The sequence below is a fragment of the Anopheles aquasalis genome, chromosome 2 (assembly GCF_943734665.1).
Source record: "Anopheles aquasalis chromosome 2, idAnoAquaMG_Q_19, whole genome shotgun sequence".
Classification (NCBI taxonomy): Eukaryota; Metazoa; Arthropoda; class Insecta; order Diptera; family Culicidae; genus Anopheles; species Anopheles aquasalis.
This window is the reverse complement of record NC_064877.1, coordinates 86,749,176-86,763,146: the sequence shown is the minus strand read 5'-3', so window position 1 is coordinate 86,763,146 and position 13,971 is coordinate 86,749,176. Positions and strand designations below refer to the sequence as shown.

The 13,971-nt window shown below is 47.0% G+C and overlaps 2 protein-coding genes across 7 annotated transcripts in view; one reads left to right on the top strand and one right to left on the bottom strand.

The window, feature by feature from the left end:
• LOC126572556 (putative uncharacterized protein DDB_G0277255) overlaps positions 1–5,769 on the top strand; it is an 18,376-nt gene extending 12,607 nt beyond the window's left edge. For all 4 annotated transcript variants that reach the window (XM_050231966.1, XM_050231965.1, XM_050231967.1 and 1 more), the window contains exon 5: positions 1–5,769. This exon is cut by the window's left edge and continues 3,471 nt beyond it. The gene's annotated coding sequence lies outside the window, so the exon portion shown is untranslated.
• Positions 5,770–5,937: 168 nt separating this feature from the next.
• Positions 5,938–12,997, bottom strand: LOC126568911 (tetratricopeptide repeat protein 14 homolog). 3 transcript variants are annotated; one of them, XM_050225598.1, is made up of 12 exons: positions 12,865–12,990; positions 12,074–12,405; positions 11,917–11,993; positions 11,710–11,832; positions 11,398–11,612; positions 10,830–11,042; positions 10,336–10,742; positions 9,973–10,263; positions 8,622–8,866; positions 8,263–8,534; positions 7,999–8,189; positions 5,938–7,917 (listed from the first exon to the last, which is right to left on the bottom strand). In XM_050225598.1, the coding sequence occupies exons 2-12, from the start codon at positions 12,366–12,368 to the stop codon at positions 6,299–6,301; spliced, it is 3,948 nt and encodes a 1,315-aa protein (XP_050081555.1). In that variant the 5' UTR covers positions 12,369–12,405; positions 12,865–12,990; the 3' UTR covers positions 5,938–6,298. The 3 variants fall into 3 exon arrangements, with proteins under 3 accessions (XP_050081555.1, XP_050081554.1, XP_050081556.1); XM_050225597.1 differs by having other exon boundaries at positions 5,938–8,189; XM_050225599.1 differs by lacking the exons at positions 11,398–11,612; positions 11,710–11,832; positions 11,917–11,993; positions 12,074–12,405 and having other exon boundaries at positions 5,938–8,189; positions 12,865–12,997.
• Between the last annotated feature and the right edge of the window lie 974 nt (positions 12,998–13,971).

The window sequence follows — 13,971 nt, the reverse complement described above, 5'->3', positions numbered from 1 at the left end:
CATGTTGTGGACTAATTTTATGGATTGAATTCAATAAATGACTCGCTATCCGAGTTGGCCATTGAAAAGCAAGCAGCTGAAGATTTCACCTCAAAACGATCGTAGTGAGCCTCTGGGAAATGCCGTCTTTGGATTACTAGCAACTATTCCGCCATCTACGACGATGGCATGCGGCAGCCCCACCGTTATCTGCAGCGCAAAGCTTAAGAAAGGGGCATTCACAAGCCAGACCATACCATGCTAAGTTATGAAACGAAACTAAAACCAGACAACCGAGTACCTAATATTTAATGAAATTTTCAGTCTTTCGCATGAGATTTATAATAATTTTAATATGTTTTTGGTTTAATTTTCGTTTTTCCCTGTCTTTGGTTCCATTCGATTCTCATTACTCTTATGTTACCCTCAACCTGTAGCAGGTAGTATAGCCGCGGGCTGCGGAATTCTTAGATACCGAATATTGAATCAATTGCTGTAAAGTCAATATTTTCCTATAACACACGATCCGTTAAACTCTCAATGAGAGCGCTTACAAAGACAAAAAGATACGGGAAATGGGCGTGCATGATATCAAAGCGCCCAACCACCTTATAACCTTCATCGGCGATGAGGCGGAAGGTGATAATGCCCCTAGTGAGTCGCGTTAAGAATCACCAGAAGACAGTGGATTTATTATCTCCCATTATAATACTTTAATAACCGGGCAACAACAACATCGTCGCCGGGTAACAAATGGTACAATGGTCACCACCACCAGTTCATTGATTTAAATAGTTCCTCTCTCTCTCTCTTCATGCTAAAAAGAGAAAAAATGACGTAATTTATATAACTAATGGTTTAGAAATGTGAAGTTAGTCTCTCTCGGGGGCCTATCAGCAGAAATGCCGGCAAATGTTTTGCTTTATCTGCGAAGAGAAACACTGTGACTCACTGTGAGGCGTTCAAGCAGTTGTAAAACATGCGCTTAAGAAAGACAACAATAAACGATCAACTGATCAAACGGTAACACTTCCTTCCAAGAGTATGATAATGCGAAATGCAAAAAGTGTTCCAGCACGAAAGCGATCATTTGCCGCGTGCACATAAAAACAGGCACGATGGTTTCCTAGAGAACGTTGAAAGTCAAAATGATCGACGGCTAATAAAAAAGGTAGCAAAAAAAAGAAAAGCATAGCAATATCACATTAGGCGTAAAACTTTAATAAGATGCAAACAGGTGAAGGAAAACTAAAAACTATCTGAAATATTGAGAAGAAAAAACAAACACTCAAGCACGAATTCACAATTTTTGACAATGGTTCCAGCGGTAATCATGCACCTTCTCCTTGGTGTGGATCAAACGTGTCGCATGAAAATGTGCCTGGGATCACTAATAGATAATTGCACCGCTAATAATCTACCGTGGGACCCCCAAGAGATCGCCCCAAAACAGATAGAAGACAGCGCTCACGACGTTTACATGTTGCGTATTCCTTTCCTTCTTCGCCACCTCACCCTAGCGGATTGTTCTCCCGGGTGAAGGAACTGATAGTTGTACGCTTTTTAGAGGATCCACTAGATTAAGAGCGCGTCAGTGCAGCAGTATCAACAGTGGGGGTAGGTGCGTCAATCCTTTTTAATTCTTGTGTGTGTGGTTGTATTCGTGTGTGCGTGCTTGCCCAGTTTTCCTTGAAAACCTCCAAAGAGTGATATAACACAAAAGTGTGAAATAGAAAGCCTCCTGGCCGTGCAGGAGAAATCGACTAAACTTAGTAATATATGAAAGGCAGAGTAACTAAAAAAAGCCTAAAACATCGATAATAAATGTGAAATACATTGCCAATGCTTTATTAGAAAGCAAATCTTGAATGTAGGTAATCGATGCAGTTAATGAAACATCGCCCCCAAATCGCACCTCGTAGATCACACCCCATACAGCATCCAATTAAGAAGCCCCAAAAGACCGGTCAACCGACGACACGCGTGTACAGGGTGTGGTTGGAGGTGATAACAAATGCAATTCTAATCTATCACCCTGTTCCACTCACTGATATTCGTTGTTTCTGTGTGCGGGTGTGGATGTTCGTGTGTGCGTTACGATCACTCATGTGTACGTATCCCATGTGTGTCCTTTGTGTAGCTGTTAATGTTAGTTTGAAGATTGGAAGTAGAAGAAACTACTGGAATAGGAATAGAAGGCACTTTTCGCCCCGTTAGAACGTTCGCTGGAGAGAGTGTGTGGATTTGTTGCCACCAGCTCACAAAATCAATCGTTGTTCGCCTAGCCAAGAAGCTTTATCGAAACAGTCGTTTCAGATTCCCGCCTGCCCGCCCGCAAAAGAACAATCGACACAAGGTGCGGCAGTGAATATCGGAGAAACTATGAACCAAAACCAAACGCGCCTGAATTGATCTATCGACGGTTAGCGTCTTTAACATATAAGTATCTATAATAATCGCAATCAAGCGCACGTCCGTCGCCCCACCCTTTGTTTCGCATGCCAATTTATCACGCTCAATAAGCAGAAAGACAAAGATTGTGCTTAACGCCTAGCTCTCATGCCAAAAGCAAATGGATTCTGATTGGGTGAAAGGCAATGTATGCAATCCATTAAGCAGAAACTAATATTAGCCGCGGTGCACGCATGCCACTATCGATCACGCTCGATTTGGTCCGCCCAGGGGGTGTTTTACGCCAAGATTTAAAGTAATGAGTTTAGTTTTGCCTCACGAGTTCTTTTGCTTGGTTGTTGAACTGGTTTCTAGAACCGATAACGAACACACTATTTGCTCAAATTCTCGCAATCCCAAAACCACGGTGTGCTATGACGCCACGATATATTCCATACTTACAAACAAACACCAAAAACCCCTCCTACCTCTTAAATGCAAATAGACATCGCGATCGAATAGCAGGCGATGGCCTCTATCGGTAAGGTTTTGTTCCATATTGATCTATTTTGTTAACACACTTCTTCCCCCTTCGCGTGAATCCATCTCGTTAGTACTCTCTACCCCTAACAATGGCAACGATCGACTCACACAATGGCAAATAAGAAAAGATCCATTTAGCGTGCGCATATTAACTCGGTGGTGGGTGGGTTACATCGAAAATTCCAATATGTCTAATGCTGACCATCTCGCCAAAACATCACTGGTACTCTTTCTTCGTTCCACGTTTTATGGTTCGCGAACGCGTGGCGCGAATAGCTATAGTGTGCGCGGTTGTAGCTGGGCTACAGTATAGGGTAAACATATTACACATCAACCATTTTCCAGAAGTAGTTTATCAAAACAGTCCCGTCGAATCGTCGGATTTATCAGTATCAGCATACATCAGGTCGTACCCATGTAGTTATGTGTTACGTTAGGCCTGGCGCTGGTTAAGAGCCAGAGACCAGCTGCTAAGGAAGGTTTCGCCGAAACAACCTTGTCCATTCGAGAGGTAGAAAGAGAGATTGTCAGTCTGAGACCACCACCACAGGGTATGGCATCCATTTCCCAATCTGTTGCTTAATTTCGAAACGAAATATGAAATGTTTTGTGTTTAAGCAGATAAACGAAACTTAAACTATTCGTAATGGCGAAAAGAAATGAATGAAAATCAAACCCCTTATCACAAACGAAACGAATGAAAGTGTGACACGGTAGCGATGAGCTTTTTGGATAGAAGGGAAAAAAACGAGCGCCTACAAAAAGTAGTTATTAGAAACGAGAGCAACAAAACGACTTAATATTGAAGGTGAAGAAGGAAGAACCGTGAAAACGCGAGCGAAGGCAAAGATAAAACGTTACAATAAAAGAGCGAAAACGAAAAGGAGGAGACCGACGAATCGACGACTGTTTAAACAAACGAAATCATATGCGGGCTTTAGGGAGCAATGGGCTGAGCGATAGATGGGGTTTGAAGAGAACTTTAAAGAAGTATGCAGCGCAATATAAGTAGGCAAATGAGTTGATTTGGGTTTCTTTATTCTCTACGGTCTTTAATTTGCAAAGTGACGTCTAGTTTATGGTTTATATAAGTAAAGCAAGAGCTCGTTTGGTGGGCGCGCATCGCTAAAAAAGCGGCAGAGAGACGAGCGAATGCTCGTGGAACACCCCAACACCTTACATTCATATCCTAAGAGAGCTTCTTTTCCTCGTTTAGCTCTGCAATGGTTGGCTTATTTGTAAGGATTCCCTTTTTCGCGGTTTTGGGGCGTAATATCATGTGAGAATGTGGAGTCAATGATTGATATTTTATTTTTATTATTGTAACTATGATTAAAATTATTATTATTATTATTACTACTACTACTATGTTAATGGATAGTGCTAGGGTTTTTTTTGCTTCTTTTTTGTCATAAATGTAATACTTAAACAAACATGCAGACGACGACGGTAAACCTACCAAACAAACTCTACAAAACAGTTAATAGGGTAGCCTCTAGCGAAGAGAAGCGGACATGTGTGCTAGTTTCTCCGCTAAAACGAAACACCCCTTCTTAACAGCAGAATTTTCAGGTTAAACCGCCCCGAGTTTCTGCTTGAATACCGTAACGCCACCTTCTTTCTCCCACCAATCCGCCACGGACCCGGTTGATCGATGTAGCCTTTGCTCTTGGTGGTTCACTGCGATAAGAATGCCGTAGCGTCAAGCATGCCAGAACCGATTACACGTTACCTTGCGTGCCGCGATTGATCAGGTGTTAAAATTTCTCTACAGTTCCTTGGATTCCTCCTTCACGTTTTAAATTAGTTGTTTTTTGTTTTTGATTTATCCCACTCGGAAGCAGAGTACAAAAGTGTGCCTTACCGACACTTTGCAGACCACGTATGCGATACCTACTCCTCCCACCAATGATTCGTCTTTTATGGTGTCGCTTCTTTAGCTTAGCCTCTGCCCTAAACGGCAACTACACACTACCCGAGTTGTTTTTACTTCTTCTTCACCAATTTATAGAGTTATTTCATAGTGGAGCTAGTTGTTACGGTGTTTCCTGTCCTACAGATCAAGGCCACACCACTATTCCCCCCCGAAAAGTACAAATATTTTTCCGTTTTAAAACGAGCACCATTGAGAAGAAGGTTTTCAAACACTGAGCTTGTGTTCAGCTCATCCAGAATCAACCAAACACATCTTTAAACGATACGTAATCACTACAATAAGCAGAAAGACGGTAAAAGGGGCAAGCAGTGCGAGACGCTCGCTTATCGCCAGTGAACCAGTGTGGAGAGAGACACAAGAGCACAAGGCAATCAACAAGGCGGCTTAACTAGAGTTGATGAAAGGATCACGGTTAGTATCCAAACCACAGTCCGCCACTCATTGGATGCACGGCACAAGGCACGGAGTGCACAGGATGTGTGGCGGTGATTGGTGGGAGAAAGGGGGAAAGGCGAAAGCAGAAGAGAACACAATTAAATTCTGATTAATTGAGACTGTGTATTCCATTGTGATATGAATGATTGTAAAGAGGAAAAGAAAATCGAAAAACAAACAAATAAGCAGATGCTGATACAAATAACAAAGCATAAAAGAAAACACATTATTAAAGCAAATAAAGAAAATGGGAAGAGGTGGAAAAGTAAACACTAAAATAATAGCAGGAAGACACACCGATAACAGTGCGCGCGCGCGCGCTGCTGCTGCTGCTGCTACCCCACCATCAATGCGGGTGGCCAGTGGCCATGTGTTAGGTTGAGACGTGTAACAGTTGAATGCTAGAGATCACATTAATTTATTATAAATAAAAGTGCAACTGTAATGAATTTGACAGAAAAATACAAAAATACCACAAAATGATACCAACTGCTTTGCTTACATTCTTCTGCGTAAAGCGATCCGATCCGAAATGCGAGTTGAATTTAGTGTCCACCCTCTGGAAATTGTGCACACCATTAGTATACTCACCTAATAAAAACAAATCAAAAGTGTTCGGAAGTAAAATTGTCGCATCTAAAAATCGGTTTGTTGCATTACAGATTACGGTGTGGGTTTGGTTTTATTTCAAGTGAGTGTAGGTAAACTACAAAAAGAACCTTAAATATTCTGGAGCATTAATCCGTCTCTACCGTGTGCGGTGGAGTTACAACACCGTTGACGTTGTTATACCGATGAATCCAATGAATACGCGACCGAGATCTCGGTAACAGCACGAATCTTGTCCCTAACTGAGTCTCACGCTCGCACAAGAAAGAAGATAGACAGATAGAGAGATAGAGAGAGAGAGAGAGAGTAGTTATGTGGGGGTTAGGAGTGAAAAAGCAATCCATTAAAATCTAGCAAAACCGCAACGGGTTGTGCGATCTATGTCGTGACGCTCCGCAGCGCAATCTATTCTTTGCGATCTTTGCGCGTCTTTAGCAGCAACTTATCGTACTCTTCGTCCAACACATCGCCATCGGCAGCGCTCGTTTCGTCGTTCTTTTTGTCCGCCGACGCCACTGTTGAGGGTCCCGATTTATCTTTTTCTTCTTCATCCTGCTGCTTCGTCTGCTGTTTGCCACTGTTCGGGGACTGTTCATCGCGATCCGCCCAGCGTCCTTCGATGTCGTTGGGAACGTTCTTGTTGCTGGACGATCCCGTTGACTGTGGGCTTCGCGAGAGGGAGCGCGATTGATGGCGCTTACTTTTGCCGCTACCGCGTGCCGTCGGTGAGAGGGAACGATCTCTTGAGCGGCCACCACCATCACCGGCCGCACCAGGCGACCGTTCCTTCGATCGCTTCGGTGAATCACGATCATCCGATCCACGTCGATGGCGATCGCGGCTTCCGTCGCGACTATCGCGGCTTGCGCCACGGCGTGGCTGCGACCGATCACGGCTATCGCCACGCCGGTTGTCCCGGTACCGTGGACGATCGTCTCCCGGGCTGTTTGGACGCCGATCCGGCGATTTGCTCATGCTGCGACTGTATGAACGCTGGTAGCGTCCCCGGTAGCGTGGTCGGAATGGTGGACGATCACGGCCCCCACCACCGCCACCTCCACCACGACTGATGAAGCGATTGTCCCTGAAATCGCGGAACCCGCCACGGCGGAAATGACCACGCGAGTTGTTGAACCGATTGCCCCCGAATGGACCGCCCATTCGATCGCCCCCGTAGCCACCACCACCACGGCCACCGCGATAGAAGCGACGATCGTAGCGACGCCGTTCGAAGCTGCGCGATCGCGACCGGCTCCGGGAGTAACTGCCCGAACGGGACCGACTGAATGAGCGCGATCGCGAGCGACTAAAGCGGCGCCGGAAGCTACCCGATCGCGATCGGCGACGGTCGCTGCGCGATCGCGAGCGCGACCGAGAGCTACCGTACGCCGTGCGGTGCCGCGATTTGCTTCGCGATCGTCGCGAAGCCGATGCCGATGATGGTGGTGCGGCTGAGGGTTCCGGTGGTTTATTGTTGCTGCTTGAACCGCCACCACCACCGGGTGCTACCGGTGCATCCGCTAGACGGAAGTTACCGAACTTGTCCAGTACGACCGGACCAGACTTGACGGTCGGTGGCGCTCTTTCCGTGCTTTGGCCACGGCCGCGATCATCGTAACGGTTGCTGCCACCGAACCGACCACCACCACCGCTGCTGCGTTGGTCGGAATAGTGACCACCACCTTTACCACCACCCCAGGATGATGCGCCAGTTGGAGGAGCTTCTTCGTCCGACTCGTTGCCAAATGCATGCTGCTGTTTCGCTCCCATTCCGCCACCCATCCCAGAGCTACCACCGGCGGCGGCCACAGCATCTTTCGCCGAACCACCACCTCCTGCTGCTGCTCCTGGGGCCGGACGTTTGTCCTTGTTGAACATCATACGCCACTTACCATCCTTGGCGTGGTCATCGGCTGCACCGGCCGGTACCGGGGCACCACTGCCACGCGGTGGCGGTTGCTGGTGCTCGAGATGATCCGGCGGCATATCCGACGACTTTCCACCCGCCACCACAGAACCCTTTCCTGGAGAGGATGATTCCGTTACCAAACCGGACGACAGGCAGACCTTGAATTTCGAGTTGCGGAATGAATCTTCCTCTTTACCTCGGGCCAGCGCACCGGCACTGGTGCTTCCGCTGCTGCCGGCGGCGGTTTCACCAAGCAGTGCCGACAGTATCTTTGCAGCCGAACCACCACCCGGGGCAGCCGTGCTCGTTTGCTGCTTCTCCAGCTTGGCATAGTACTCGCCCAGCTTCGAGCCGAGCTCATCCAGCACGGGAAAGTTTTCGAAAATTCTGCAACAAATACATGACGAGTGCGTTATATTAAGAGGTATGATGATAGAGGAGTGATTACGCGAGAACGTACTTCAATGCTTCTCGCAGCTTATCCTTGTCGAGCTTATCGTCATCATCGCCAGCACCGCTCTTGTCCTTCTTCTTGGATTTCTTCTTCTCGTCCGATTTGCGCTTCTTCTTGCTGTCCTTCTTGGCCTTTTTCTCGTCCTTCTTCTTCTTTTTGCGCGACTTGTCCTCTAGCTGTTTACGTTCCTTCTGGTACTTGGTTGCCTCGGCGACGAATCTACGTACCTTCTCTTCGTAGTTTTCTTCGTCACGGGGCATTTCCAAAAATTTGCGAACCTAGTTAGGGATGTGAGAAATAAAAAAAAAAAACGGGGATTTTTAAACTGTTTACTGATTACCAAAAGCCACCATATAGAGATGTACCTTTTGCTCGTAATCATCAAAGCCAGACGGTCCGTGTGAGGAAGACTGGCTGAATACGCTGCCAGCGGCTGCGGTCACGGTTGGTCCACCGATCGGGTAGCCAACGAGTTCGCTCGCAACAGCGGAAGCCCCTCGCCCGCCACCGCCAATCGCCGCTGACATGCGCTTGCTCAGTGGTGATAACGACTTTAGCTTTTTCTCGTTCTTTGAACGCTTGCGACGCTTGTTCCTCGAACCGGACGAATCTGTAAGCAAAAGTTAGAAGCATGGTAGAGCAAGAAGACTGGGATTCTCCGCAGCTACGAGGACAGGTACAACACTACACTACACGCGCTGCAACACACGGCAAGGAACGGTCTACGAATTCTCGGCGAAACTAGAAACATCGACGAACATCGGCCAGGCGGACATATTTCAGCTAACCATCTTGGGGTACGCTCTTGAAGTGCTTCATTTCATCGTAAATCTTTTCTGTTTTTTTGGCTTAGCAAATCCTTATCACTTCTTCTGCAGGTGATTAACGTTCCTCCTCCTCCTCCTCCTCCTCCTCCTGCTTCCTTACCCTGTTTGGGGACGAAAGGAAAATCCTACAAAAGAAACAATCCTCGCGCATCGCAGCATGCTCTCCTAGAACTCCAAGGGCTCTTTGTTGTGGCTCTGCTTGTGGCGCGTTGATAATCTGCCTTCCGATTATGCGTCGTCGATAGTTGGATTGTATGTGATACAACTTGAGAAGGCCATTTCTTGCGGTCTGCGGTCATTTTATCCTCTTTGCACAACATGTGTCTAACTTGCAATCGCCACAAAGTCGCTTAAATGGAACAATTGAAGCACATCACGAACTACGGACACCTTGCCACGAATGGTGCCTGGCGTGCCGGGCAGTGACCGACGATAGGCGGAACGGTTTGCGTGCTGCTGCTGACAACGTTCAACAAGAAATGTGAACCGCTTTTGTGGCATCATTTGAATGTAATGTTTTGTAAAACCTAAAACATACAGGATAACGGCTATACAAAACATGATCGACGGAATAAGCTGTTGATCTTTAGTGTCATTTTTGGATGGGGGAGAGAGTTGGATTGTTGAAGAGCTTTGAGCGCCTTGCGCTCCTCGTATTTTCAAGGAGGCGTCCCCTTCGGAACGGAAAATCATTTCTTTTTTTTTAAATATCATTCAGTCATGTTAGATTGACCAACGCCACAAGTCCGATAAGGGGATTAAGCGCCAGACACGTAGAGTTCGAGTGTAGGGGTAAAGTATAGGCGATTGATGATCGCAGTATGCCGAAGTTGATGACCGTTTCTACGGCGCGAAACTCTAGGCAGGCTGTGTCGGAGCGCCAACTTACCAGAGCTGCTAGACGAATCGCTGCTGCTACTACTCGAGTCGCTGCTCGAGTCACTACTGTCCGAGCTGTCCGAGCTAGAGTCGCTCGAGCTACTCTGGTGCTTCTTGTGCCGCTTTTTGCGATCCTTTTTGCTTTCCTTCTTGCGCTCTTTGCGCGTACTTTCGGAGTTGTCGCGCTTGCTGCTACCGGAACCACTACCGCCCATCAAACTAAGCCCACTACCGCCCACACCCGAGGTGTCCGGTTCCTGCTTGTTGCGATCGCTCGATGACGGTTTCACGATGTTTAACGCTACCGGACAAAGATAAAGCACATGTTAGCAAGATGCACCATAATCTCGTGATCGCTTTATGGCGAATTTACCTGGTAATTCCAGTTCCGTTGGTTCGACAATCTGCTTCCCGTAGATTGGTTTCGTTTTCAAAAAGTCCAACGACGTCTGCGCTTCCTCGTGGAGCGGAATGATGTTGAGACAATCTTGGTAAGCCTTCTTGGCTTCCTCTATACGATTGTCTTCCTCGTAGCTGCGCCCGAGGGCCACCAACGTTTCGCCCATGTACTTGCGTGCGTTAGCATGCGAAGGGTTGAGCTTCAGTGCCGCCTCAAAGTCTTCGATAGCCTTTTTGAACGAACCACTGTTGGCGTAAAGGGCACCGCGAGCTACCAAACCCTCCACGTTACGAGGATCGATGCTTAGTGCCTTATTTAAACACTGGAACGCTTCCGAGTGCCGCCCTTCCTTGAAGTGCTCGATGCCTTCCGCTACGGAACTGGGGAAAATGGACGAAATTTAATCATTAGAACAATGCTGAATGCTGATAGAATGGAAAATAGAATATCCATCCAATAATACGTACCGGAAAGCCCATTTGCTGGCCTGTGTGTTCCGCAGTTCGGAGGCATACTCCTGCGAGGAATATCTGCCCTTCAAACCCGACATGTTGGTGTAAAATTCGTCAATGTCCAGACCAACGTCTTGCGCCAACTGCCTTACGTATCGTGGATCACGAAACGATGGCGACTTCTCCAGCAGCTGCCCGTAGGTTTCGTTGGTCCGATTTTCTGCCTGCCTGCAAGAAATGGTACAAACAAAAAAGAAGCGGTTCAGACATACAGAAAATACAACAAGTCAATGAATCATGATACAGAATCTAGGGAACAGCGGATCAGTTTAAGCGTAGATACTCTAGTAAAATCTGAATTTGGCCATTTTTTGTTTGTTTCAGACAAGCATCATCAAGCACACAAGCCTAGTTGATGATCGCTTATCTGTATGTTATCATTTATTGAAGCCCAAAACATGCACGGTTCTTCTGCTTCTGGTCGGGGGTTTCACAATCGCCTTTTCCGTTCGCCCTTCGTGGGGCCTGTGTCTTTAGCGTTTTGAAGGCCAGCACCTGTGTTTCGCGGGATGCGTCAACTTACTTGAAAACCGGAGGTAGCTCTTCGGCCGCTACCAACCCATAGACTACCGATTCCGGGACGCGGCTCCTGGCGCTTCGTATCATGGTGCAGATAAGCCGCAGAGCGCTCGGCCCCACATCTATCACCTCACAACAGATGATGTCATTCGTAGTGTAGTTACCCAGGTGGCCCTTCATTTGCTTTGGTGGCACCGTTTGGTTCTTTGCAATCGTTGCCTTAAACAAACATCAATTCATTCGCATGTTAATATCCAAACCCATTTTGGGGTTCATTTCAGAAACAGACACGAGGGGGCCCTGCCAGCTCCCTTACCTTGAGGGCCTTATTTCGCACGTAATAACGAACGTTACCAACGATGAGCATCGGTTGCAGAACCATCCCGCCAAAGTTTTGGAATAGCACACTGCCATACACGACATCGCCGGGTTGGACGGTCTTGAAAGTAGAAGGAGCATAAATCCGTTAGTCTTTCTGACTGGACGGGCTGCAGCAGGTCAACAGCAGGTTTCGATGCTCTACCTCCAGCAGATGATCCGTTTTTTCGATAGTCTCCACGCCCATAAACACCTCCATCGGGGGTAGACAAAATTCTTTACCTACGAGGGCAACCGGCACGAGGACGGTAGAATATTATTTTTCTCTAGTTTCTGCAGTTGGCCTCGCCTCGCCCACTTACATTCTATATCATCCCGGCGAAGCTCGCCAATCTTGCCGACCGTAAGCGAGCGATCGTACAGTATGCTGGCCTTCCGGACCATGAATTGATGCAGCATAAGGCGCTTGGTGCGCTCCTGAAAGGTGAGATGCTTTTGGCGTGCCGTGTAGACACTGAAATCCGGATTAGGTCCAATGCCGAGTCGCAGTAGCTCTTCATCTTCGCGCTCAGCGTCCCAAATGTTTTGCAGAGGTTTCCCATGGTAACCGAGAGTACGCTCCACCAACGCCCGGTTCAGCTGCTGCTGGCTGCCCATACTTGTCCCGGGTGGCGGTGCTGCTGTCCGTGTTCCCCTGAAAACGTTCAATGGAGCAGTGTAATGAGCACCCGGCTAAATCTTGCCGGCTCTCCACGCACGCGATTGCGGTTTCCAGCCGTGCCGGCCGACACGTTATCAACACACTAAACAAAAAACTTGTTTCACACACCATCACCAGCTAATCACAAAATTTTTCGCCTCCCGGGACTGAGGACGTTTGCTGGCGGTTTTGCACTGTAGCGGGGGATTTTCCGTATTCCGACGCTTCGACGGACCCTCGGTCCTAGCTATGGTTCCGCGATGCTACTTACGGTTTTTCAACGCTAATTATCGCCACATTTTATTCATCACTTGTGGCGTTCCGCCTGAAAGCATTTTTTTGTTCTCTTCCCTACCAAGCCGCACCGCAAAGATGGCTGACCGTAAAGCCACCGCAGAGATTGAGAATTGAAGGTGCAATTTAGGCTGCTAAAAGACGCAGAAATCTATTTACCTGATCAAATAAGAGATGCTCCAGAGATTCCGGGAGGTGGAATCGATAAGATTGCCTCGAATTTCACGGTGCCATCACGGGCACGAAGAATTCTCGGAAAAAACGCCTCTCGCAGATCTTTTCCCGTCCCGGCTGCCGAAAATCAATGACGTTGGTCCACACGTAGCATAAACGAAACGGAGTCGAAGGTGCTTATTCTGTAACTTTCGATTACGATGGCCTCAGGCGTTCGATTCATTTGGTTCATTTTGTGTTCATTTGGTGTTCACGATCGCCTGCATGTCGAGTGCATTTTTGTGGTCGACAGCTGGCGTTCTGTTTACATCGAGCATCGAGCATCTGAAAAACAGTTATAGCGTCCTGATTGTGCATCAATAATTTCTTTCTGCTAATCGTATACTATTATTACAAAGGTTAAGTCGTTTTTATACCGAAAAAAACAAGTTAATTCACAGTTTTTTTACTTCAAACTGTCATTTTGAATTGTTTATTGTTTTCGAAACGTTTCGAAATTCGCATGAATCATCGAACGCCTGAGGCCATCGTAATCGAAAGTTACAGAATAAGCACCGAAATCTCCGAAAAATGCAAACCGCATTTAAACTGAAATTTTATCAAGTATCGTGAAAGTATTTGGCATTCTTTTGCAAAGGAAAAACACTAGAAACGCTCACAATAAACACACACTATCGATAAAGACCACAAACAGCGCAAAATCGCTTGCAAACGGCGTTTAGGCACAGTTTCGGTTATGCTTCGTGTGACGCGGCTTAATAAACCAAATTTTGATTGATTTCAGCGCCCTCTACTGGGTTGCTTGCGTTTATACGCGAGGGTTTCAGAGCTACCCCGCTCCTCTGCCTCCTCATCCACCTCCTTTCCCGGGCACGGATCGTGGGTAATTTTGACGATTTTTTGTACAGAAACTATTTGAGTTAATTTATTCCAGTAAATGTCACATTAAACTACAACTTTTGAAGAATATTTGGTATTTTTTTGGGCAAAATGCAAAATAAGGAACACTCAGAGGTAAATGGGGAAACTCGTCGAAGCGAAGAACACATTGCGCTTTTCCGATTACAAATCTAAGATTAACTGGCAATAATG